General features: G+C 47.5%; 2 protein-coding genes across 2 annotated transcripts; one reads left to right on the forward strand and one right to left on the reverse strand.

Annotated features, from left to right (window-relative positions):
- Positions 1-5,342: 5,342 nt before the first annotated feature.
- On the reverse strand, positions 5,343-17,062 carry LOC149335993 (uncharacterized). The gene is made up of 5 exons (XM_089554056.1): positions 16,962-17,062; positions 14,291-14,494; positions 9,853-10,048; positions 8,340-8,557; positions 5,343-5,790 (listed from the first exon to the last, which is right to left on the reverse strand). The coding sequence occupies exons 1-5, from the start codon at positions 17,060-17,062 to the stop codon at positions 5,367-5,369; spliced, it is 1,143 nt and encodes a 380-aa protein (XP_089410182.1). The 3' UTR covers positions 5,343-5,366.
- A 4,462-nt stretch (positions 17,063-21,524) lies between these two features.
- On the forward strand, positions 21,525-22,605 carry LOC149335994 (uncharacterized). The gene has a single exon (XM_089552505.1). It carries the CDS (start codon positions 22,029-22,031, stop codon positions 22,455-22,457), a length of 429 nt encoding a protein of 142 aa, XP_089408631.1. The 5' UTR covers positions 21,525-22,028; the 3' UTR covers positions 22,458-22,605.
- The last annotated feature ends 3,808 nt before the right edge of the window (positions 22,606-26,413 follow it).

Consider the following 26,413-nt stretch of genomic DNA (forward strand, 5'->3'; position numbering starts at 1 on the left):
CTATTCCAGGGCTCCGCTGAGCTTCGCTGCTCGTTGGGCTTCTGGTCAGCACCCATTCTTTGGCATTTCGCTTCTCAAAGGCACTCCTGGTAAACACATAGCCAACATTTCTGGAGGAAAGCATTTTTGGCGGGAAAACGTTGATGAATGCAACTTTTCCATGTAATGTAAGATTTCACTATAACAATAAATATATCCACAGATCTCCCTACAGCAGTATTGATTTTTTTTTTCGTATTAACGTTTTTGCTATCTTCAAAAGTGTTCCCCATTGGTTTTCTACGGAAGTCTTGACTGTTCGATGCGGCTGATGGAAACACTTTAAAAGAAAGGTTTTGCTAGATCACAGAAGAATGAAACATTGCCTTCGATAACAGTATGTAACAGTATGTTACAGTATGGTACAATTTTGTACAGTATGTTGGTTGGTATCTTGGAGCAGTATGTTCCCTTGATATCTTGGAGCGACAAACCGTTGAACTGTACACAAAGCTTCCTTCGAGAAGAAGGCAGGTGAAGAAGAAGACGGCAGCAAGGGTACGAGCCATCACTCTACGAGTGCCTCTTGGGTCCGGATTTCAGTCCCTGATGAAACTGTTCACTGAATTTCACACGCTGTTTACGCAAGCACACAGATACTCAGCGTGTAAAAGCAATGTCTACGACAGACCGCAAGCGCCTGGAATATTCGTTACGCGAAGCGACACAACAGCCTCGTCTGCCCTTCGGGAAGCGGTGTGTGCGACTGACTACCGCTTACGGTGCGTAGTGTCCGGAGCCAGAGGCATAAACCGGCGAAAGTGGCTGGCCGCGTACAGAGGACGGAGTCCAATGCGAGACCTGCCTTAAGAAGCGCTGGAACATCTGCCGAAGAATTCGCGTCTAAAAAAAGCTCGATACGTGTCGCGTGGCCTCGATGACAGCAACCTCCTGCATGTTTGTGCTCGAATAGACGGCTCCCGGGGCGTTCTCTTCACGCGCCGTTTACGCGATGTTATGTGCCAAGCGTGGGAAAGTGGAGAGCAGGGGACGTAGAGGATGTGGCGAGAGGGAAGAGAATAGAGGGTAGGTTCTCCCTCTAACGCCGCTGCCGTAGTCGTGATCGTTCTAGCCTCCCGCTCGCTCTTCCGCTATGTACCTTTTTTGCGAGAGCCGGTGAGTCAGGGCTTCCGAAGAGAAAAAGACGCACACCCAAAAAGGAACTCGCACGCTGTTCGCTTGCGTACATGCGTCACCGCGTCAGGAGGCCGGATTGTTCGCACAGCCAATGGCTGTTCAGGGAGGCGCATTGCGCAACGTTACTCCACTGCAAGGCAAGCACACTATGTATACGCAAACGTGTGGAGCCATATGTTTACTGGAGTGGTTCGCATAGCGGGCTCTTGGAGAGGTAGTTTCTCGGCAGATCTTTATTTTATCGACGCATGCATCTCGCTGTTTCTTTTTATATGATTATGTCAGCTTTGTATCATTTTCGTTCTGCTCCGGGAAAGTGGAAAACTCAAGAAAGAAGCGCGGCTGGAGGATTTTTATTGCCCGGACGAAGAAGAAAATGAACAGAAAGGTATTAAATTTTTCGAAGACAGTCAGCTAACATAGGCGTGAAAGAAAGACACACATCAAGTAACAACTTAACGAACTTAGATATTATTTACAACCTTCTCAGTTATTGACGCTGTGATATTTCACAACTCTAGTGTATCTAAAGGATGAGGAAACGCGAAGAAAAATACATAGGAAACTTAGGGCAGTCTGGGGGTGGTGAAAACATTAAGAAGGGACAGGAGGTATGTTTGGATCAGCCCGTAAGGGACCGATCCTTACAAACACTAGGTGGAGGTCCCTAGTTTGGGACCCCAGTGGCGGTAGCCGCCGCCCGGGCGCGCCCGACCAAGGCTTGTTGGGCCTGTATGTAGTGGCAGCCGAGCAGGGTCGCCTCCCAGTCCTCCCGGGTTGGGTTGGGGATGGGGGGAATGGCCGGGTTGGAGGGGCATGCCCACACCATGGGATAGGTGTCCGAAGACACCGCACTACAGTGCGGGCAGTTGCCGCTAAAGGAGGGGTCGAAATGTTTTAGGGCTGCCGGGCACAGCAATGTATTGGTGAAGAGGCGGAGAAGGAGCCGCTCATCCGCCTTCTTCAGGCCTTTACATGGGCTAGGGTAAAGGCGATGACTATTTTGATAGTAGGTTGTAATATCTTTGAATGTATACATCGGTTTAAAATCGGGTTACTGATTGGGTGGGGAGGAGAAAACAGCCCGGTGAGGGAGCGCGCGGGCGGCTGCGTCTGCTGCCTCGTTTCCTGCCAACCCCTGATGAGCAGGGGCCCATATAAGGTAACGGTGTGCGGGGTCCGTATCCCGTATGCAATTTTGGTATATTCGATAGGCTAGGAAGGGAGTGCAGCCTTGTTCGACCTTCCGACAGGCCCCTCGCGAGTCGGTGATTATGTATTTTGAATCGGAATGTGAGGCCGCGAGAGCAATCGCGACCTCTTCTGCTTGTGTTGCACTGCGGACTCTGAAGGTGAGGCTTAAGTACCAACTGCGAAAATCTGGTGGCCAAAAGGACAATGTATCGATGGAGACGAAACGTAAAGCACCCGCCCGCTGTGCGACTCCATTGCACGATGCCCTGGTAGTCGAAGTTGATCTGGAACCCTCCACTATGGCGCCCGTCCGAGAACAACAGTAGATCGGGGATGCTAAGAAACGCCCATGTCCATGTCTACATGGCCACCTGCCACTACCGTCTACTTTCGTTTGCATTTGCAGAAATCACACTCGATGCTTAACAGTGACCTACAGATAGGTTAGAAACAAGCATTTGACCGCATTACTAGACTTCTTTGAACCCTCCGGTAAACTGAATCCTCCCTATCCCCTTTTTTGTTTGGTAAGACGCTGCCGGCGTGCAGGATTAAACTGGACTGAGCCACAAAAGAGTGCAGACTTTCTTGAGACGAATTCTTTTAGCTGTGTAAGTAACTTTGTGTCACCTGTAAAAGGTTTACATTCATGTCAAATGAACGTATACTTAGAAGTTAATAATTTGTTTGTACTTAGTTTTTGCTTTCTCCACCGAAATTCAGGATAAGGAGCAGACGGTTCCAGTCACAAGAGATAGAAAATATGTTTTAAATGAGGTAGCAGGGAGACAAAAAGAAAAAAAAATCACCGTAAATGAGCCTCCCGGCTCCTTTTTAAGGTTGCCGCGGCCCTGGCTCAGTGGTTATGGCACTCGGGTGCTGACCCGTAAGACGCGGATTCGATCCCGGCTGCTGCGGTCGAATTGCGGTGGATGCAAAATTGAACAGGCCCGTGTACTGCGCGATGTCAGTGCACGTTAAAGAACCCCAGGTGGCCGAAATTTCGGGAGCCCTTCACTACGGCGTCCCTCATAGCCTGAGTCGCGTTGGGACGTTAAACCCCCATACGTCAAACCAAACCAACCTTTTAAAAGTTCATAATTTCGCTAGGTACCCATCTGGAGAATTTGGTTCACTGATAATCGCCATTCGCATTGTTCACATCGTTGTTTCCGAAGCCCGCTTGCAAAAGGTGTCGCCATCATACCCTCACAGGTCTTCCGGCAGCGATGATGGCATTTTAGTGTATTGTTCATGCATCGCTCCATGGTGCTATAATGTTCTCCGGCACCACGCAAGATGATCTGATTCGATCTGTACCATCGTAGTCACGCCGGCGCCGTTGCTCGGTTTAGTGCAATCCCGTCCGCTCTATGGTGAACTTGACAGCCCACACCAAACAGCGGATTCCGCTGCCGCCTTTCCTCTGGTGGAAGTCGTAGGGCCTACGGACAAGGCCAAGATGCAGTTTATCTCAACCATGTAGCGGACAAGCGGACAACTAGCCGCGGACGTCCACTTAGACCTCCCGGTACCAACTGCTTCTGATGCGTTGGGCGAGTCGAATCCAATTTGCTGTGTCCGACTTTGGCCGCCAACCAAATTAGTCTTACGACGCCACTTCATGGGCCCATCAGCATGCGCATGAGTGCAGCGCCTACGCGTACTAGCGTACGCCGGAGCCGGCATGCACATGCGCATGCTCGAGGCGCAGACGCGAGCTGGCGCTGGCGCTTGGCAAATATCTGCCCGTATCAGATATCTGCGCCGCGCTTGCGCCGGCGGCGGAAGTGGCTCGCTGGTTTGCGGTCGATGTACACCAATCAGAGAACGCAGTTCTCTCGGCTTCCGGTATGCGGTTTTTCGCGAGCTGAGCGCGCGTACCAGCGACAGGAGGCGCCAGGCGATCGAGTTGCGTATGTTTTCCGACGCTCGACGCGTAGGAGCTGCGCTCGTGCGCCTCGGATGGCTCCATGGAGATGTGCCTTTATTCTTGGTAATCGGAGAAGAAGCCAATCACAGCAACACTTCGAGACCACCACAAGGAAGGGATGTTTGTAACTTAGGACAAAAATGTTTGTTGGATTCCAAACACGAAATATAGCGTCATTTTCCGTGTAGGTGAAGAGGCTTAATTACCAGGTGTTTCAGGGAAGACAAATTTTAAAAAATAGGCTTTTTTGGGCAAAAATATAGCTTTTGCGGCATAGTATTACCAGTGTCGGCGGACGCCGGAAAGCCGGTAAATTGTCTTTGGATATGGAATTTCTGAGTTAAAATATCACAGCTAGGCAACTGGTTCCAACTAGATTTGTAGCCAGTGGTTCGTAATAGTCATATCTGTTTTTAGAATTTCGAAAACGCGATTATCCTCGGCGCTCTAGTTCAACAAATTTTGGCTGCATCGTGCCGAAATTCATGCGCTTTCGAAAAGCACGCGGACAAAGCAACCTTTCCAGCGCACGTAACTTGTCAAAGAAGCTGAATTTTGTCCAGCCAAAGCGCCAGTGGTAATCGCCTTTTCGAAATTCTAAAAACCAATATCGCTTTTACTACTGACCGGCTACAAACCTATAGTTGCAGCGGCATGCCCAACTCTAAAGTGATATAGAAATTCGTCAACCAGCTTACTAAGATGATTAACCGGTTTTCTCCTGTCGGCCAGCACTGATCACATAATGCTAAAAAAGCATATTTTTACCTGAAAAAAACCCATTTTTTGAGAATTACTTAAAATCATCCCTGAAACAGATTTGCACAGAACTGCAAGAAGACATCTGCGGATACTTCCCTACTTGTGCGCATAAGTAAATTGTTTTTCTAGTTATTCTTTATTCAAAAGGGGCACATGCAAGTTCGGGACAGTGGAATACAACTGAACTGCCCAAGGCGCTCCAACCGATGACACTCCGGGCATGTGTAGGTTTCTGAAATCCACATTTGTAGGAATTCCAGAGAAGGCGGGAGCTGAAAAGTTACCCTATTAAAGCCCTGCGTTATCGGTAAAAGGGCTTGGCATTTCCAGGGCGCATGTTCGTCAGGTCTTCGCCTTTGTCTTTTCTGGCAGCCAGCTCGTTCACGCTGACCACAGGCACGTCCGGGCCTACGAAGTCCGAGGTACCGAACAGCATCGAACGGGCCATCTGTCCCATTGCGTTGTCGAGGTCCCGGATGGTAGCTGCGTCTAAGTCTCTGTCGCGCAGAGGGTCATGCTCCGACTGCCCCCGAAAGGACATGTATGTGTGCATGGCGTAAGCGTCGCGCCAGTAAGGGTACGCGTGCGGGTCGTACAACATCGGGATCATATCCAGGTTGATTTCCAGGCCGTAGTACATGCGGTTTAGGAGGTGAGGGTGCTTGTGTACCAGCTGAAGGGTTGGCAGTCTGCCAGCGTTGTAGTACCACAGGGAGTCGTTGAACCTGCACGAGGCACACACACTTCGTCGAGATGTGCGCGCCGTGTGCACTACTGTAATTTATGCAAAGATGGCTTTCGGGCACTCGACGTAGGTGGGAGTGAAGAGCGGTAGTGCGATCCGACATTAACTGAATTTTATGCAAAATACATAAATTATTCCGCCTCTGCCCAGTTAAAATGGAGAACTAGTTTTATACCTCAGATGGAACTCGAAAAGTACATGTTGCGGTGGTGTCTAAAGACACCAGTGCATAATAAAACGGATCCGTCAATTTTCGCGTAAATTATGCGAGAAGGTGGTTAGGCCACAATACGCAGAGCAGGGTTTCATCTTAAAGCATACAGCGCTGTGTTATTTCAAATGGACAGCAATGGAGCCGGCACGGCCTTCACGAAACAAGCAGCTTTTGGCTGTGCAGCAAATGACGGATCAATAAAGGGAAATAATTATATTTCCATTAGGACAAAAGCCGGTGTCCATCGCCGTCCATGGCTCGAAATTCCTCAACATCGTCGCTAGGCTTTTGAGGTGCGTCGAGACAGAGACCCTCCTTAGGAGAAACAAAGACCCTGCTAGATAGATAGAGACTCTCCGTGTAATGTCCGCGCACAGAATGCGGGCGGCGGCGCTAGATGTCCTCCGTTTCTAGGGAAGCTCTACCCAGAACAGCTGCCAATCACCCTCTTTTTCGTTCTTCCCGCTTTGACCTCGAAACCACTCCGAATGACTTTTGAAAAATTTCTTCGGCGAGATGTCGCGATCGGAAAAAGAGCCCGGAGACCGCCATCGACTCGGGCAGCAAAATGGCACAGTTTTGGTGAAAAGTCTTAAGGCCAAAGGCTTTTCGCTTCAGCCCCATAATAGAACCCTTACGGCACTAGTAAAGATCTAATGACCTTGAAATGCTTGCAGAAGGTTTCTTCTGGATATAGAGAAGCTTCCTGCTTTACTTGTGTTTTGAATGATCCGCTACTCTAGGAACAATCCGCTCTAGGTGAACGCTGTGGCCTTAGGACTTTTGACCAAGACTGTTCATAGTGTTTGCCACCTGGTGCCCCGGCCTTTGCAGGGAGACCAAGAACGTGGGTGCTTTAACGCGAGCATTTGGTGTGTTAGCTCGAGCCCGGACCGTAACGGAGTCAGGTTTCCTGCCTATGGGTTGCTGACGCTCCTTAATCGGGAAGGCTGATATGGCTGGTTCTCCGTCACCACAGCCAATTTTTGCTGGCGACGCGCCATGGGCAATAGACGTTCGACCTGTGTTGACAAGATGTGCTTCACGTATTCCCCGTCCTCCCTCGTGCTGTGTAGCGCGCGATGTAACCCCTTAGTTGTCTGTGCAGGTCCAGGTTAGCGCAGCCGCGAATGCATGTGTAGTCTATGCTCCGCGCGCGCGGCTCCATGGGCCCGCTTCCGTAGCGTGTTGTACAGCGGTCTGGCGATTAGTACAGTGTTCTGTAATGCAGCTTATGTGTAATAAACTCTTGTGTTCTCGAATAACTGCGCCTTCCTTCCTTCGGAGCGAGAGCACAGCCGCGCGGTGAACGCTTGCTGCCCATTAAGCTTGCTATGGGCCGAACCCGCGTATGTGGGTCAAGTGCCACTTAAAGCCAGCCACTGGCAACCACATAAACTTAGGGCCTTATAGCTGACAATGAACGAGCGTTAGCGACAGAATTTGGGGTCTTTCCTATAGTAAACGAACTTCCATGAGGCAGTCAACAGTACTGGATGCTGTCGCGCATTAATTTTCACCTTAAACGAGTACGTGAGGAATATTTTGCGGATTATTCCATTTAGCTCTTTGCCAAAACGAATTCTTTCCTTAAATTTATTTTAAATTACCGCCCCTGTGAGCGCCTTCACAGTCATTGATGCCGCGGCCTTCGTCTTCACCTATGCGGTCCCAAGTTCTGCAACCACGGTATAAAAAACTGAAGAATATAAGACAATAGAGGCCTTAATATCACGTCATGGTAACGAGATAAAGAAGCCACAGTGTCCCTGTTGAATGCCATAACTGGCCAAGCTTAGAGACCAGAAAGGGGCAAGGAGGTTCCGCGCACTGTTAAGAAGATCATGAGAAAAAACTGGTCTGGAACCATGTCGATTGATTTCCCCATTCTTGTTACAAAACGGGCCACTTTCACTGAAAGCAGAGCGCTTATGAGATATAAATGTCCGGAGCATCTCAAACGGAGTGCGATAACCTCGATGTTTTTGTTTTTAGAGGCGCATCTCCGAGGCTAAGCCACATTTCCATTCACTTCATACCGGTGATCACGAAGTCCTTTTCATCGCTTACGTCGCAACTATCACTCAAGAGGGCGTGAAAATAACGCTTGCTTTCGAAATCCAGTTTTCGGAGAAATAAAAGCGGCGTTTGAGGCCAGACGATCATCAACATAGCATAAAGGAGCCACACAATCGATTTTTTACTAAAAAATTTAGATTCAGCTGTCCCTTGTTTCCTTAGTGGAATCTTGAAAGAATTGTGAAGACGGTGTCCACGAAACACATGGCATGCAGCCCCATGCGGGGGGTACTCACTCGCGGTATGTTTCGTGGTACAGCTTAAGGAAGCGTGAGTCCTTGTGGAAGATCATTAGCATGTTGCCGATCGATTCACCTTCGGGACAGGAGAGCGTTGCCTCGTAGCGCAAGAAGCGCCGCAGAGACCTGACCACGAACACGTCTCTGTCCATGTAGATGCCCCCGTACCGCATCAGGATACGAAGGCGGGCAACGTCAGTTGAATGGTGGGGTACCTGAATTGTGGGAGAACCACCAAACGGAAAAGTTCAAAATATTAAAGCGAAAGCCTTTAATGGCTCATCCTCGCTGACATGACTCTGTCCGTCCGTATGTCCGTCCGTCCGTTACCTAAAACGCTTGTGATTTCTGGCGCTTACAACAGATGGCGCCACCCATCTCAGCCTGCTAACCACTATGCTACGCCCACTACCTGCCAACGCATATGCAGTTCTCCTTGCCTAGCGTAAGGACGCTGGAGAGCGTTGCGGGAAAGCCTTTCGCCTCATCGCACTTTAGATCACCAAAGGGCACCCTCGAAATTTTTTTTTACACCCAGCTCGTGGGCGAAAGTATGATTGGATTCCGTAGCCCCGTTCACTAGCAGCTTATGAAAACGGTTATACTGTATCTTCCGCTTAGACCACACGTTCCTTGATTATAGTACAGGATTATTGCAGTATAGTATCATGGAAAAGCGACGCAAATAAAGTAATTGTCATTATTACAAGTCAAGGGATATTTTCGAAAGCAGATGTCCAACATCCCATCAAAATAAGATTTCTTTTGGCCTTGGAAATGAGGGATAGTTTTAAGCTAAGACATATGACGACAGTGCCGGCGCCGCAGTAAGAAATCGCTCCCTCTTCGGCAGCCAGCTGTACGAAATGTTCACACTCTACACAATACCGCAGTAAGAGGCCGCATAGAGAACGGGTACAGAGGGTTGGTCAAAAGTTATTGAGTGATGAGTGCTTGTTGCTTTGGCAAGGGATTTGATGACATCTTTTTGGTAATTAATCTGCTATTTTTTAATTCGCTATGTTGTGCTTATTTTAGCGCAGTCTACAATTATTAGCCACCACCTACTGCTTAACTTGCAGTGGATATTGATATTATCATTTCTGTGCTATTTTTCAGCTCTCCCTAATTAGACTAAAAGGTACATTTCAAGTATTTATTGAATAGAATAATTGTTCTCAGGCGGTGTTTATGGAAAAAGGTTTCTTGAATGGGGTTTCTGGCCCGCGCAGCTTATGGCGCGTGGCAGATGATGCCTGTGCTTATGCTCGGGGAAATCATTCTACAGCCATAATTAACAGCTTGGCTTCTCACAGTTGCCCATTAACTCCAGCTGTGCCACCCCAACCTGCGGTAACGGCAACTGCTCTCCCCTTCAGCAACCGGAGGGCATCAAGTAAAAGAAAGTCAAAGTATCCAACCCGATTGGAAAGGGGCTAAGAGGAATAGAAATGTGAATAGCCTGAGTTCGCAAACAGGCCTGATTCGAGACCCGAACTTTCGTATTTACTTCAATCTCCCTCCCAAAGACTTCGCGCGGGAACTCGTGGGGCATGAAGGTGAAGTTGATGCCTTCTGTCCAGTTGACGAAGGGCCCCGTGAAGCCGCAGGGGCTACAGTGCACCATGATGGTGCGAGGCCTGTGGTTCAGGTGCATGGAGCGAAGGAACACGACGTCCATGAAAGTCAGTTCGGTCTGATTGTACCTGCATCCAAACAAGTTTAACAGCGTAATTACTCTTCAGTTGTGAAGTCGAATATTAATGGTTGCGTTTTGTATCTCCCGCTTGTTTCCTTGTCACGGTTGGGCCATGCTCACACATTCCGAACAACACATTTTATACAGGAGACAATGCTTTTCTGATGTACAGGTGCCGTCAAAAGTAAATGGAAGGCAATATTAACGAAAAAATTTAATCGTTGTCCGCTCAATTCAAGCGTCCTTGAATACAAATGTGCAGACTAATTGTGATTGTGCGAATTGAGCTGTGCACCAACCAACATGGACCATTATGCTTTAGATTTAAAGAAATTAATTTTTTTTTGACAAAGTGACCTTCTATTTACTTTTGACGGCGACTGTACTTATTAGTAGGCGTTTAGGAAGCAGAACTAAGTTGGTGCGCCTCCCCAAACCAAAAATTCCATTGCCCTGCCGGATCTTTGAGTAACAAGACGCAGTGACAAAATCAGAAAGGATGAAAATCATGTCTGCTGTTTTAATTCGCTGCCGTTCGCTAATTGTGCTCATGCATGCATCAACATTTTCGACTTGTGCTAGTGATGCGTCGTCGATTGCACGCACACCTTTCATGTTTTACAAGCGGTTCCTTCATCCCCTTCGGAATGCATTGCAAGTTTCGGCTGATGTCTCAGATATAATTTGTGGATGGTACACACTTCCGTTAGATTGCTAATATATAGCACTCTGCAGACCTGCACGTTGCTTTTCCAAGACTCTCTAGGAATTGTTCAGCTTTCATATGCGGAGAAGTAATTGTACAGATCTTCCCGAGATTTCGAATGACACAACGTGGAAAGGGGCCCTACTACGATCCCAGCAGCTGCGCTGGCCAAGGATACTCCGTGCAACCACCTACTAGTAATGATTAGGCATGGACCCTAGTTTCTGCATTTTAGAGCCCCCCGAAATCGTATATTTCTTATTAATTAGACATAACCAAGAAAATCAAATGTAGCGCGTAATATGCAATTGTTGTTTAAATACGAAGCTCTGCAAGTCGAAAACTGCAGGGGATAAACAAAAGAAATTTGCAACACAAAACATTTACGATTTGAACTGCCAGCAAATTCTGCCAGCACGGACAAAGTAAACAAATACAGGACAGTCCGTGGCGTCACTTTTTGTGAAGTCGGAAAATCAAATACCCTGCCACAGCAACTACAACAGCGTTTCTGGTCGTTTTTAAGGGCTACAGGATAAGATAGACGCCCAAAGAACGGTGCTACTCGTCCTAGTATAGAAGAGGGAAGACTCCCGGGCTAGTTTCCGTTATTTTTTCACGTGCCTTTACTTATCTGCCTCTCGCTAGATCTGCCCAAATTGCCACAGACACTCCTTTCATTGAATATCCGCCTATCAGTGCATATGATGTATATACAGGGTGTCCCAGCTAACTTGGACCAAGATTTATAAAAAAAAACTAAGCGTTCTTCAGAACTTAAATCGCGTGGAAGTTGTTAGGGTTTATCTAAAGTTACAGTAGTATTTTTTTCGCTCCTCCTATTTCAATAATTAGTCGAGATAAATAAATTGACTTTTTAAATATAGCTTGAAGCGTTCAGGCGTCGACAAGAAAGTTGTGGAGCTCCACAAACATTGTCCAAACCAGGCACTTCCAACGAGGTAGATTTAGTCTGGCAGTTTGTACTCGGGAAAAACGAAAGCCCGCGGAGTTTAAAAAATGCCACTTGACAGCGCGCTCCGTGCGCCTGAATTCGCCGCGATTACAGCGTTCTCATTCGTTCTTTGTAAAAAGCATCACTCGCTTCGCGCCTTTCGGGCTGCCCAAGACAGAGCTTCGCGTTGAGCTTGGTTCCAAGATATGCTCCAGTGGGCACGAGCGGCAATTGAAAGCGCGGATCCCGTTTCTGCGGCGATAATTGCGCTCTTTAGCGAGTGATGCTTTTTACAAAGAACGGATGAGAGCGCTGTAATCGCGGCGAATTCAGGCGCACGGAGCGCGCTGTCACGTGGCATTATTTAAACTCCGCGGGCTTTCGTTTTTCCCGAGTACAAACTGCCACACTAAACCTACCTCGTAGGAAGTGCCTGGTTTGGACAATGTTTGTGGAGCTCCCCAACTTTCTTATTGACGCCTGAACGTTTCAAGCTATATTTAAAAAGTAAATTTATTTAGCTTGACTAACTAATCAAATAGTAGGAGCGAAAAAAATGGTACTGTAACTTTAGATAAACCCTAACAACATCCACGCGATTTCAATTCTGAAGAACGCTTAGTTTTTTGATAAACATCGGCCCAAGTTAGCTGGGACACCCTGTATATGTACCCCTTGCCTTCCTTTGTCTTTCGCCAGCGCTTATCTTCTCGAATCATTGCGATTAGCCAACTACCCTAGCAACGTACTTTGCTGAACAAATGATGAAGTTTGTGATGATGACACTGAAAGTTTCCAGACAAGATGGCTTGCACCAGAGTTTCTCAAATTTACCCAGAGGAAAACAAGGTGGTGATATAGTTGAACTAGCATGCAGAGGCGCGGCAATGCCGAGTAGTGGGAATTTAGTGCTTAGCATCTTTAGTTTTGGGACGGAAACTTGATTACATTATGACAATATGACACTTCTTGATTAAGAATTCTAAGAATTGATGTGAATGTTTCAGTACCAGCCTAATACCGACCATCAAGTTTAATTAAATTTATTTGAAGACTGAAATATGATCTACCATATAAATTTAGTTCACCCACTGAGGAGAGGACAGTGGCGCTGATAGCAGTTCCGATGTAGAGTTTAGTTTTTCGGCTGATCGCCAGCCAATTAAGCCAAATTCTAAAATACACCTTCCCGGCATTCTCGCGGTGGACCAAGTGCTCTTTACTAAACTGGCATTGATCGTGGGACCTCATTTTTTATATATACAGTCCCGTACCAGAGGTATTGCCAATAAAGGCTTTTCGCTGCCAGCGCCCAGTAAGTAAATTCAAGAGACTCAATGGCTCCCGCCGCGGTCTAGGAAAAAAAACGACCCGGCCAGACGCAACCCGGCGTCGGATTCTGATTCGGTGATGGAAGAAACAACTAAATTTCCATTAATTTTTAGGGATCGGGAAACTTAGACTTGCGTGCTAATATATCCTATGCTGTTTAGAAAGTGCCGGCTTCCACATTAATGAGCCAAGCATAGGCCAACATGATTAACAAACATTGGTGCAAGCGATTGATACTTTCGGCTCCCGGCGTAATTCTTGAAGGAAGGTTTCTATTGTTCAGAACGAAAACAAGAACATTGCAACACTAAAATAAATGCCTTGGGTGCTGCAGGTTAAGACCGCTTAGTTTTGTTCCTCATAAAGGTTTGTAGCTTACCTTCCACTAGGAGCAATTATTAGAAATTGTGTACGCAACTTTCCACTTTTAAGTGCCAAGTCTCTTTTCGAGGCCAAGTGAATCCAGTCACCAAAATGCGTTTGTTTACGAATTTCCACTGCAAGCTTAGAGGGTCAATATAAAACACATCAAGGAATTGGCCACCGTGAGCTCAGGAGCCATCTTGTTATTGTCATGCCATCTTGTCGCGGTAACGAGTATTTCAAGGTCCCAAAGGCTACTGCCATGTCCATTGTCTATGGTATTAAGACAGAAACCTCTGGCGACTACTTATTTTTGCAATTTCTAGCAGCAGCTTCTCATTGCAGGGCAGGAGCCCTGCAATTTGTGTCTCCACAAATATATTCGGCTGGACGCGCTCAGCCAGGCGGGAACGGAACAGCGTCCCGCCGGCCTTGCAGTTAAGCAACCACCTAATCCAGTCTGCGCGTGCTTGGTAGGCGTACTGGAATTGTCTTCGTCTTCTGCGGCCGGACCATGATGACACGCTATACAGGCAACGCTGTGGAGTGTATGTTCCACAGGCATTGCAATATGGTGGTCGCTGTCGGGAGGAATAGCTCCGTGGTCACACATTCTTTAGTTTTTTTTTAATCGCACAGCGCTTCCAAGGCACTGAAAAGGCGGAACTACGATCACAAGCTCTTCTATTATTAAATAGGAATACAAAACTGCAATATGCCGAACTATCATGTAACGGCCCCTTCAAGTGCATGCTATGTCTTTTACTGTGCCCGGCCAGACACTTTCGACCGATCATTTCACTGCCCTTGGCATCAAAGAAAAATTCCTTGCGCATTGCGAGATACTGGGTGAATGTTCCAGATGCCCACAAAGTATAACATGGCGTGCTTACCTGACGATATGAATGATATTTGGAACGATCTCGTATTTGTACGCTGTCGAACCGTCGGCGTCGTAGAAGCTTCTCGGACGACTCTCGCGTTGTTCTGGGGGCTCCATCGATGAGCCTCTCGTTCTCGGAACGTAGAGTACCGCGAAGACCACACCCATGGTGCTCGCAAAGATCACCGCAAGCATCACCTCTGCGAAGATCTCCCTGCAGAGAGGTCAGGATGTCTTGATTTCAGACACTGATTCGGAGAAAACTGCATTGTTGGCAGTTATCGGCACACACTGAGAGAAAGAGAACCGCGATATCTGCACCAGTGGAAAGTTGAGTGGGGCAGCCTTCGCCAATTCCGCGTCAGTGTGTGAGAAAGATTAAATATTGGCGGAGGAGTTGTCGTGATACAATGGCCTACACACCCAGTTCTCATTGAGCCTATTGGGGACATACTTTGTAGCGAGAGCTACACTACGCAGCTCTTCGAGGCTTCAGCGTGGCAACCCTTGAGCTCCATACGCTTAAGCCGGTTAGTCACGTGGTGCGGAACAGCTGCTGCTGCCGGCGGCGCACCGGTGAAACCGAGCTGCAACAGGTGTGCGCATGCGCCGAGTCGAGCGGGGGTGAGGGTAGTGTAGAGGGGGAGAGGTGTCGCAGCTGTATAAGTAGGCGGTTTCAGCCAATTTTTTCTTACGATGCATTCAGTTTTTCTATTTTATTGGACCGTGACACAGTTTGGAACGAAAGAAGAAGGACAGGAAGCAAACGGCCGATCAGAGACACGTCTAGTTTGGTGGTGGCGCCGCCGCTAGCCATCCTCCTGCCGGCATAACCTGTCCTGCTGAGCCGCTCAGACCACGCTCCACCAATCAGGGGCCCAATCTACGTCCACTTTATGTTCTGAGTCTGGACTAGGGACGATAAAAATTGGTGGCGGTTTAACCCTGTTGAACCTTGGAAGACGAGCGAATAGCTCGGCTACGCCTACTAAATGTAAAAATAAATAAACAAACAAATAAAAATAAACGTACTTCTCTTGCACCAAAGTGTCCTGGCACTCATCGGTGCAACCGATTGTTGACGATGAACGTATTTAATATTTTGCATTCTGAAAACAAGAAGCCCGTAGATAAACCGGTGTGCTGGACATGATGGAGGAATTTTTTAAAAATACTTTTTACCATCCGATGCGAACAAAACGCATTTTATACGCTGTATTTGATCTGTAAGCTTTGAGCCTAACATTTTGTTTAGATTTTGTGGTTGTACTTGTGCTAAAACTTTCAAAACAAACGTAAGAATGAGTTAAAAGACAAATTCGTAGACGCGGGTTTGCTTCCTGCCGCGGCGGCTGAATTTGGATGGAGGCAAAATGCTAGAGGCCCGTGTACTGTGCGATGTCAGTGCACGTTAAAGAACCCCAGGTGGTCGAAATTTCCGGAGCACTTCACGACGGCATCCCTCTTAGCCTGAACCGCTTTGGGACGTTATACCCCAATAAACCTATAAACCAAAACATAAATTCATGCGGGTAAATCTGTGGCGTGTATGACACTGATTGCATATGTATGTGTTTCTATTCCCGGTTCTACCAACTATGCGAGCTTCCCTCACACACAGCGCCCTTCAACGAGACCGTGGAAACAGACGTGCAGTAGTGTTAGCTCGGTCCAATACTTGATGCTTCAGTTATTTACAACACTAGGTGTAAACTGATGCGTGTCTATACGCGGTACATTTCGTGCACGCGAGATATGCATGGGCGCTTGTATACCGTAAAAGTTTAAGTGCACGTTGTGTCCTCCCCTTCCCCTCTTCACCCCCCCCCCCCCTCCCCCCAGCACAACCTCCCATCTCTAATTTGCAGCTTAGCACATGTGATGCCTTCCTACGAACTGCCCTCCTATGTCGTCGAAGTATTACCTCCTTCGCTTGCGCCCTGTTGTTGTCAGTGTGGGTGCAGGACAGGCAAATAATGCTTCGCCTGAAACTTAAAGGAAACGTCAAAGAGCGTCAATTACGTTATATGTTAGCCAACTTCCTTTCTGTAAGCTGTTAAGTGCAAGCACCACATATCACCCGCTGACACTGTTGACATGTTTACAACATGTCAGGTGCCCAAACACATCTTCAACACGAACAATTTCTCTGCGCTTCGCCACTGCTGCTGATGCAGTCGATGGTTCACCAGCAGGTGTCGATGTCGGTTGAAGGAAATACGCGAGAAGGCGCGAAAGAGGGACAAGATGGGGAGTGAGGCCGAATGGGGGAACAGAGCACGGCGAGATTCGTGGTGTGCTGTCTGAACTAACTGTAACGTCCGCTTTCCATGGAAACCGCGACATGGGGCAGGCCACCTCGTCGCCTATCTTGACATGAACGCAAGACACTGACCCAGGAACACTAAACGCATGCCAAGTTCCCACAACACGTAGTTCGTGTTCCAAATGTCTCTCGCTCCAAGGGTTTAAAGGAAGGTTGTGGGGCCCCTGCACAGAACCCAGCCACATACCAAGCAGCACGGGTAATCTGCCCAATATTGGTAATGTATTGGCAAAGGTCGACCGTACAAAAGACTATAGTGAAACCTTCCATCTGCAATGTTGGGCCGATTACCTGTTACCGATTACCTAGATTACAATCCTAGCAACCCAGTAGGCAGGCAGAGATCCTGACGTACCATTGAGTCGGTTTCTCCGATGCGCACTTGACCGCTTGGAGTGGTACAACGGTAGTGTCCAGCCGTGTGGTCTTAGAAGCAGCACTGCTTCTCCGCTCCATGGTGTGCCCTACAGCGACAATCAAATGCGGCTGTCTTCGTTTTCTTCTTCTCCCTGGCGATGGCATTGCGACACTGAAGCTTGACGGAACTGGTTCCGCTTTTCTACCTTTCTGCCGAACACCTGGCTGGTGCTCGCGTTTTGATGACACTGAGGGCGAGCTTTAATATAAATTTAATAAAGGTCTGAAAAAAATTGCCAGGGGCTCAGCTTGGTTAAGACCGGAAATTGCGAAAGCAGCTTTATCCGTTTCTTCAGCCCGCATCCGCCGTGTCTATCGCCGCTCTGCACCGACGGCACGAGCTGGAGCTCTGTTTATACAACTGGTATGACGTCACTCCTACCGCAGCGCCTCTAGTGGGAGAAGCGAGAGGCTCACCACCCGCTGTGTCTACCGCCGCTCTACGCTGACGAGCCGAGCCGGGGCCCTTTTCTTCCACAGATGGTGTGACGTCACTCCTACCGCAGCGCCTCTAGTGGGGGAAGCGTGAGGCTCACCGCCCGCCGTGGCTACCGCCGCTCTACACTGACCATCCGAGCAGGGCCCTGGTTTTTCGCAGCTAGTATGACGTCACGTCTAAGGTCACGCTACAAACGTGTCCACCGCCGCGCTACGCTGAAGGGCTCAAAGTGTGAGCAGTATTGCTTTCGCAATAAAAATCGTGCAGAAACACTGGTGCTCGTGTACGAGGTTCCGCACATAATAAACGTAAAACATCTTCATAAATAAGAATATCTTGTACAGGCGGCCCAAAACATTTGCATTGCAGTTAGCGAGTGGTCGGCGTAGACATACTGCAGTTTTGATGTTTGCCTTATCACCTGCACGTGCAAAGCCGCGCTGTTGTTGTGGTTATCCTCACACAATGGCACGTGCCCACATAGGGGAGCGGCCAAGAATTTGGGTGCGCAGAGAGTTTTTCAGATGTCGTCAGGCGAGCTTTTAATTCTTCTTCACCATCATCATCAGCCTGGCTATACACCCAATTCACAGCAAATTTAAAGGCCTCTTCCCTGTTTCACAGTTAACACGGCCGGCCCTGTGTCAGCTGCAGCCGCCTTACCCCTGCAAGCTTCGTAATCTCATCCGCCCACATAACATCCTCCCGGCCCCTACTGTGCTTGCCTTCTCATGGAATCCAGTCCGTTATCCTTAGCGACCATCGGTTATCTTGCCTTCGCATTGCATGCCCTGCCCAAGCCCATTTCTCTCTTCTTTAGTTCATGGAATTATAAACCAGAATTTGTTCCCTGATTCATTCGGCCCACTTCCGGTCTCTTAACAGTACTCCTATCATTTTCTTTTCCATAGCTCGCTGCGTTGCCCTCAACTTAAGTTGAATAATTTCCATTAGCTTCCACATTCCTGCTCCATAGCTTAGTATTGGTAAGATAAAACCTTATATACTCTTCTATTGAAAGGTATCGGTAAACTGCAATTCATGATCTTAGAGAACTCGTAAATTGTGTTCAGCCCATTTTTATTCTTCTAGTTATTTCCCTTTCATGACCAGATCTACTCTCACTTCCTGCCCTACCATAAAATTCCGAGCAATGACTCAAGTACGAATCAACTAGCTCGAGCACAAATTTTAATCTAAAACATTTCTTCAACTTAGCTGTGGCCTGAAGTATGAGGAGATGCAATAGGAATAGGAGATTACCGCGGATAGCTTGGCTGCTGTTCGCGCTAGAGATCGCGAATTTGCGATCAGTCGTTGAGGCTTTTGTCTTGGAGTGGACGTGATCGGCGCTGCGATGACATTATACTGACGACATCACCCGCAGCGAACCAGTGTTTAAAGCATGCGGCTGCGGAGCTAGAGGAATGGATTATTGAATCCAGGCCGCTGCGGCCGCGTTTCAATGGAGATGAAATGCGAAAAACTTCCAGCGCTGAGAGATGTCGGCGCAAGTTAAATCGCCCCAGGTGGGGACAGTTAACCCGGAGCCTTCGACCTGTTTGTCTCTTTTTATTTCTTTCACACCAACCTTCATCCCTTCCGCAACGGCGTGTATGACGGACGTGTCCATGTGAAAGTGAGGCAATTACTGCGCTAATTATTCCCTCATAAAAAATTAGCATGCCCAATTTTCATACTGATGATGATCTACCCGTCCTTGTGGACAAGAAAAGCGGGCGCTTACTCGTGTAACAGCGCTTGCGAGAACACGGAAAAAGTGCTAGGGGACAACTAAGGGTGTTAGTTGCAGCGTCGCAGTTTTTGGAGCGGAAATTAGGGCGGCAAAGGTCTGAGAATATAGGGAGACACGGAAGCGCTTTTCTGTGCACTATTGTCGTGCCTCCCATTGGACTTGTGATCAGGGCGACTGAATCGTCGATGACGTGGAAGAAGCATGCACTCCGGTGTGATATTCGAATGCTTAATGTAAACTGTCTTTAAGCGAGACCATAGGATGAGCGCATTTTCATCGTCCTCTTTGCCTAGTGTGGTTTAGTTTGTCCCAAAATTCTCCAGTTTTTTGGGGTCAAGCGAAAATGCAACAAATATACACACCAGCCAGCGTAACAAACGAGATCTTCTACTCGGTAGGAAGACAGCGCAAAAAACGACAACCACAGGGGAGGACAAGACACAAAAGAACGCTCCCCTGTGGTTGTCGTTTTTTGCGCTGTCTTCCTACCAAGTATGAATTACCAACTAGCCCAGCACCATGTTTTATTGGAGATCTTCTAAGATGCACTCCAGCAATGCCTATGGTGTGTTCTAAGCGCCAGAGGTGTGAAGTGCAGGGAGACTATTTCAGTAGCATGCATCGTCCGTGGCTTCGAGGCATGAAGTTAAATGACCGGTGAGCACGCAAACAGCGCAGGTAATCACCCCAGTATTGGAAATGTATTGGCGAAGGCCGGTTCTACAAAGGCCCAGAGTGAAACCATCCATTTGCAATATTTGGCTGATTACCTGGGCTACTTGAGTAAGGTATGGATTTTCTTTTTGCTTTCGGAACATGCAGCGAGAGCTCCTCTTGTGCGTTCATATTACCTACCTGTGGAAGTTTAGGTCATGCTATTATAACCCCGCGGAATATCTTTTAACGGAATGCTGCCATGATCGCTGGCCTGTGATTTCGTCTGGGTCGATAGCTTTAACAGGAAATCACGAGTTACGATTTTCCATTATCCGCTGGTGCAAAATTTATCTGTTCATTGCTCTCTGTGCACGAAGGAAATTGTTTTTCGAATTCATTGCATACTGAGTGCATCCGTACAGTGGAGGCAAGTCTCGAGTATTCGGCTGAACTGGGGCGACTTTCATAATTTACCGATGACGCACGTCATTAGGTTGGTTGGTTGGTTTCTGGGGTTTAACGTCCCAAAGCGACTAAGGCTATGAGAGACGCCGTAGTGAAGGGCTCCGGAAATTTCGACCACCTGGGGTTCTTTAACGTGCACTGACATCGCACAGTACACGGGCCTCTAGAATTTCTCCTCCAAAGAAATTCTAGCCGCCGCGGCCGGGATCGAACCCGCGTCTTTTAGGTCAGCAGCCGAGCACCGTAACTGCTGAGCCACCGCGGCGGCGCCCGTCATTAGGACGGTGAGGATTAAATTGTGCGCTTCGACGAGTTCATCCACACTCCACGCGCGAGAGAGAGAGATCGAGGGGAGTGTGGGCTAAAAGAGTGTTCTGGTTGGGAGATCGGTTGACGCAGACCCTGGCAGTCTGTTATTCGCTGCTGGGGAAGAAAATTCAGCTCCTTTCTGGTCACAATACCTCTAGGTAATGGACGACTTACCTTAATGGCTCAAGGCTATGGCTTTATACTTCTGAAAGCGTTCGCGTGTTCGATCTTGGGGCTGCATCTTTTTGGAGGGGGAAACCGAAATCGCCTCCGTAGTGACACCGTAGTCCACGTTGAAGAGACAGTGAGGACAGCTTCATGCATTATTACCTTTCCCCGTCGTGCGCTGGCACACCAGAATTACTTATAAATCAAGCATCACAGGTGAATCACGCGACTAGTATTGACTTTCTGAGGATTAAAGCTCTGTCTTTTTGCGGAAAATAGCGCATAGTTACTGTACCATGGGACTGAGTAAAGATAAGAAGCGTTGTCTGAAGCTCTTTTCCTTGTAGTCTTTAAAAATGTGTAACATTACGAATGCCATTCAACTAACTCGCACTCAATTCTACTACTTCATACCTGAAGGATGAAAAATGTTAGCTGCGCAAGTTACCCTACCCTCTTTTCCATTGCATGCTAGGAACACATTTACGTTTTGTGTCCGATTTGCATCTTACACGTCGCGAAAATGGGAACTTTCACGCATCGCGGCTCGTCTGCATATCTTATCAGCTTGCCTTTATGTGACCATGAAAACCAGCAACGGCCAGAGCGCAACCCAGCTTTCGCGCGTGGCGGGGTACGGCGCCCCCTACAGCGGGCCGCTCGGTGTCGGTATTCCCCTCTCCCTTTCCACCGAAACAGAAACGTCTGTTTTTCCCGCGCGTAAGCCGGTCAGGTCAGCCATTCCTGCATGGTTGCACGCTCGTAAAGCTCCCTCGTGTTGTTGCTCCCTCGTAAGCCTTCTCGTGTTGCTAGGGGCGGCGGTAAAAGGAACGCGCCGACGAAAGCTGGGCGGCACATCGACATCCGCAGCTATCGTGCACTTGGAAGCGAATCGGCTGTGCTGAGTGAGTTTGGTGATAACGGTGATAATGTATGGTGATAACGGCCAATTCACGAAAATTACGGGATATACTACATGTCAAGTATCTGTGGTGACGTAAAGAACACAAGAGATGTTTAGTTTGCTCCACTGAGCGTCAAAGCATGCGAGAGGCTCTTCTTGCGGCAACGTGCATCATCTACAAGAACTGGACTTACAGCAGCGATTTCAGTTTTTGAGTTCCTTCAGTCCTTCGGGGTCTCACCCCCCTTCCACCAGAAGTTGAACCTCCTCTAGTGTACCCTGGCAGGGTCGAAGGCATTGTCTCAAGATGCGGTACATGGTCTTCGTCATGGCTTGTTTCTTGTCTACCGGACTGGGCCCACTTGTGAAGTTCGAGGTGTCTGCAGCCGGCACCTGCTCACCAGTTCCGCGAGCTTCCGAAATCGGCGACCGCGCCACCTGCCCCTTCACAATGACCGTCGACGTGGACCCGAGCCGAATCCCTGCGGAGCTGCCTGTGGTGAAGTGCAACTGTCCAGGCAGCATCTGCAGCGAAAAGGGCGACTTCCGCTGTCAGGAGGTGCGGAGCACGTTTAATGTGGCCTACCGCAAAGTCGATGCTTCGGAGTTGACGGACGGGACAGTAGACCTAACCACGTCATGTGTGTGCGTCGTTAGCAAGTCCAGCATAGCACAGACCGGAGGTGTCCGGACACAAGACGTGGGAAAGTTCGGAAAGCCGCCGTTGTCGAAGTGACTGAAGCCAATGCAAGGAAAGCTTGTTCAGAGCAAATGTTTGTGACTTTCGTGCATGTGTGCTGCGTGACGTTTAGGCGCGTTGGTTCATTGTATTCTACGTACATAAAGTCAGGCTTTATTATTTGTGTTGCAGATGCAAACTATAATTAATGTTGAGTTTTTTTTCAGCGCAGATTCATGCTATCATGTCCTTCACAGGCTATAGTTTCAATACGCTTCAATAGGCTATAGTCCAGTGCTAATGGTCGATGTTTGTCGAATATAGTTCCATCGCTAACATGTGGTACTGTCCCAAAAATCTTGTATTTGTATTTAAACCGATGGCCTTAATCACTCCAAGTAGGCTTACCATGTATAATAGGAGACAACTTTTAGTTACTACCATTGTTTACGTATCCATATGTTGGGTTCTCCGTTATTTGTTAGCGCACTGCTACATAGTCCTCATATTTATGTCATAACGTGCTTTCCTCCTTATTTGTTCAATTTCAAGTTCGTGCTGTTGTGTACTTGCTGATAGAGAGCTGCCATTCTAGTTTTCTCCATGTACTTTTTTTTATATTTTTTAACCATTTATATGTTACAATACTATTCCCGTGAGCATCGCGCGGGACAATGGTAAAAAATATTTACCGTTTTAAGCTTCGGTTTATTTTCTTCCAAAGACCTGTTGGTAGGATCATTACCATTTATTTATGAGTTGAGTCACGCGGAGTTCAAGTTTTCAAGAATTAATAGCTTGAAAAAGGCAACGCGTGACCTACAAAGAAACAATAGAGAGGCATCTTTAATTGCTTCTTGTATTTTTGTGAACAATGGTCTGTGTTAGGCTACGTCTTTAAAAATTAAGCTGGCAATTTTGACATGCAGCGTTTCGTTCTTCCGTATGCCGTATGGGCTTGCGTTTACATTATCTGAAAATACAGGCATGTACTGCGAGCTAAAACAAGTTGCTGTCCTCTTTATCTTGATTTTGGCTTTGAAGTTGTGACTGAAACATGACGATTTTGTTTGTGTATCACGTAGCACTGGTAGCCTCAGTGCCCTGTCGATGAAATATTTATGCAGTTAATGTACTCGGCAGATTAACGTGGAGTACGCAAGCTTTTATTTGGAGAAAGAGATGGCGCAGTTAGGCATCCAGCATTTACTCTGCTTGCGGCCCTGGTAGGCTTCGGAGTAGTATAAAGGTTGTATAAAGGTGGGTGTGTATGGTACGTACCGGGTACCTATATCAGGATATAAAGACGGGTGTGGTACCGATATTACTTTCAGTTCTTCGCGCCATTTAAACTATGGCTAGATTTCTTCATGCCTTCCGTTTAAAGTGTAGTGTGGCACGCCATTTACCGCCTAATTGTGATGTATCTCTTTCGGGCAGGCAATCTTTCGTTACTGAGCAGTATCAGCGTTGGCATTATTGATGGCTATACATGGCGCTTCGCCGACATGACACGAAATGCTGTCAGAAGAATCATTGAGGAATCTCTTAAAATCGGGTACTACTTATAAAATTAGACAATAACTCTTCAGTTGCTTATTTTCGTAAATGGTAGACTTACTTTCGGGACCAGTAGTTTGTTAACACGTGTGCAACAACATGCCCCGAGTCGTTTACTCTAAAGCATATTTCTGGTCTTGGAATCCTGGTGTCGACTGCGAGGATAAAGGAGCTGGGTGTGTTCTAAATCACACGACATGTCTTCGGAGAATAGCGGGAATAACACTGTTATGCGTCATGTGTCCCTTCTCGAGCAAACATAAAAAAATGCGACGAGAACGGTTGGGTTGGTGCATTTGGGACAGTTAATGACTTTTTTCGTTGCTTTCAGGGTGTTTTATGCTGAGATATTCTCACTGATCTCCCCTCGGTTGCTGGATGGTGCATTCCCGCATTCTGAGGCGGGCACGTGAAAATATTTCACAACTTGTCCCGGTAGGACGGTGTCTGCTATGCTTCTCAATGCATGCAGGCACGCCTTTTTTTCGTTTTTTTTTTGTTTTTCGTTATTCTCCTGCAATATCGGCTCTTATGTCACAAGTATGCCAAATCTGAACGCAGGAAATGTGAGAACCCTGTAATTTTAGGGAAGGGAGAAAAAATAGCCATAGGGGTTCCACTCAGCCACGGTAAAAATTGCATACAAATTGACGTCACTAAAGCTTGCGTACCTCTCCCTTTTTTTTGTCCGATGTAACCCAACCCGAACAGCGCATTGAGGAATTCAAACATACATAATACTCTACGTTGTTGTCTTCAGGGTGTATATGTACACTTTTGGAATGCCTATTAAGCTAGCGTCAACATAAACCATATTTTTGTTTTGAAACGAAAAGTTGAATGGTGACGTACATCCAGGTACCCACCTCTGGAACAGCCGCTCGACCTGCCCCGAGTACACAGCGATAGTTTCGGGCTGCAGCCAACCTCTTTCTCGTCGTTGATGGCGGATGAAGACGTTCATTTCTTTACGACATGAGTCCTGCTAGGCGTGCTGTTAATTTATCTACAAAGTACAGGCACGTTTATATAGCACCGCCTGTAAGTAGGTAGCAAATAATAAAAGGACTAGTCATTAGCATGTTCAGGCGTGCAAAACGTGAGAGGAACGAGCGACGTTGAAGAGAGACAGAAGACAAGTGATGTCCGAAGTTCACCGCACCACACAAGCATCCCGAATAAAAGCCCTTCGAGGCATAGTACTTTGTTTGATACAATAGGGAACCGTACTTGGTATACTCGGACAGAAGTGCAGCCCCGTAACATTTTTTTTATTTATTTATAAATACTGCGGTATTGAACAACAAGACCATCGCAGGTGGGTACATAATTTGTGTAACACCAAAGGACAAAAAAACAAAATACAGCAGACAAGGCGTCACCAGCAGCGAAATTACTACATCACACTGTACTGTATCGTTTCACAACATCAGAATACATACATACTCTGCAGTCATAGAGCCAAGCATATAACAGGTTATAATTAAGTAAATCAGAACAAATTACTCAGCAACCGAACACTAAAAATTTCGTCACTTGTTGCAGCAGCGCCTCAAAATGGGACAAATTATTCTCTTCGACTCTATGACCAGCAAGGTTGTTCCATTCGGTAATAGTTCTAGGAAAATAGGAATATTTGTAGCCGTTCGTTCTTGTGGATAGAACCCTTTGTAGGTGCTCAGTGAACTAGAACACCGTTGGCAACGCATCAGATACTACCTTCATCCGCACTTCAGTTTGGTCGAAGCACGACTCGGTAAAGTGGTCGCTGCACAGCCGGTTGCTTGGAGAAAATGTCCACTTGCCCCTGCTTCCGTTAATTACCCATGCTGGCGTAACTTGCGTTTAGATAGCGGGGACGTAGATCGCTATGAAGCCCAGTGTTAGCGACGCTTGCCTTGATGACTGCAATTGCATAAGCCGCATCACGCAAATTACGTAGAACTTCGAACGCAAGACAAAAATTTATGCGGTGTTTGTTGGTTCATGTTCTTAGAAGGATGTTTCGTAGAGGAACGGCACGACACTGAGCACAACAGGCAAGACTCCATGTTGTATGTAACGCTGCTCTGACGTCAACCTTGCTGTAGGTGCTCCTGTTGCGCTGCGAAACACCATTCTTGGAACCATATGCAAATGCAACGTCTTTCACGAAGAGCTTTCAAGTCTCCTCTAGCACTTGACGGCGCTGCAGGCTGGCACTGTCATGGTAAAATGGTAAAACCCAAGAATGACGCAAAGCCGTAATGTTAAGCGAATGAAGTGGAAGGGACGTTGAAAATTATGTCTGACGTCCAATAAGTACGCTGCGAAAGCCTATCTTCAGGGATCAGGCCGCACACTTCCGGTGGCTTCACACTCGGGCTTCTGGCCATCGCCTGGTGAACCTCCCTGCCTTTCCGTCTTTCTGTTTCTCTCTCTTTCACCGCTCGGACTCGCGGTGCGCCGTTCTT

The sequence above is a fragment of the Amblyomma mixtum genome, chromosome 7 (assembly GCF_055824585.1).
Source record: "Amblyomma mixtum isolate Tamu chromosome 7, ASM5582458v1, whole genome shotgun sequence".
NCBI lineage: Eukaryota > Metazoa > Arthropoda > Arachnida > Ixodida > Ixodidae > Amblyomma > Amblyomma mixtum.

Excerpts from the sequence above, each read along its gene's own strand:
- LOC149335993 (XM_089554056.1), bottom strand. The coding sequence starts at position 17,062 with ATGGAGCGGAGAAGCAGTGCTGCTTCTAAGACCACACGGCTGGACACT. Across the intron at positions 14,495-16,961 it reads TCGGAGAAACCGACTCAATG|GGAGATCTTCGCAGAGGTGA; the intron begins GTACGTCAGGAT and ends ACCTCTCTGCAG. Across the intron at positions 5,791-8,339 it reads TACCACGAAACATACCGCGA|GTTCAACGACTCCCTGTGGT; the intron begins GTGAGTACCCCC and ends TGCCTCGTGCAG.
- LOC149335994 (XM_089552505.1), top strand. The coding sequence starts at position 22,029 with ATGCGGTACATGGTCTTCGTCATGGCTTGTTTCTTGTCTACCGGACTG.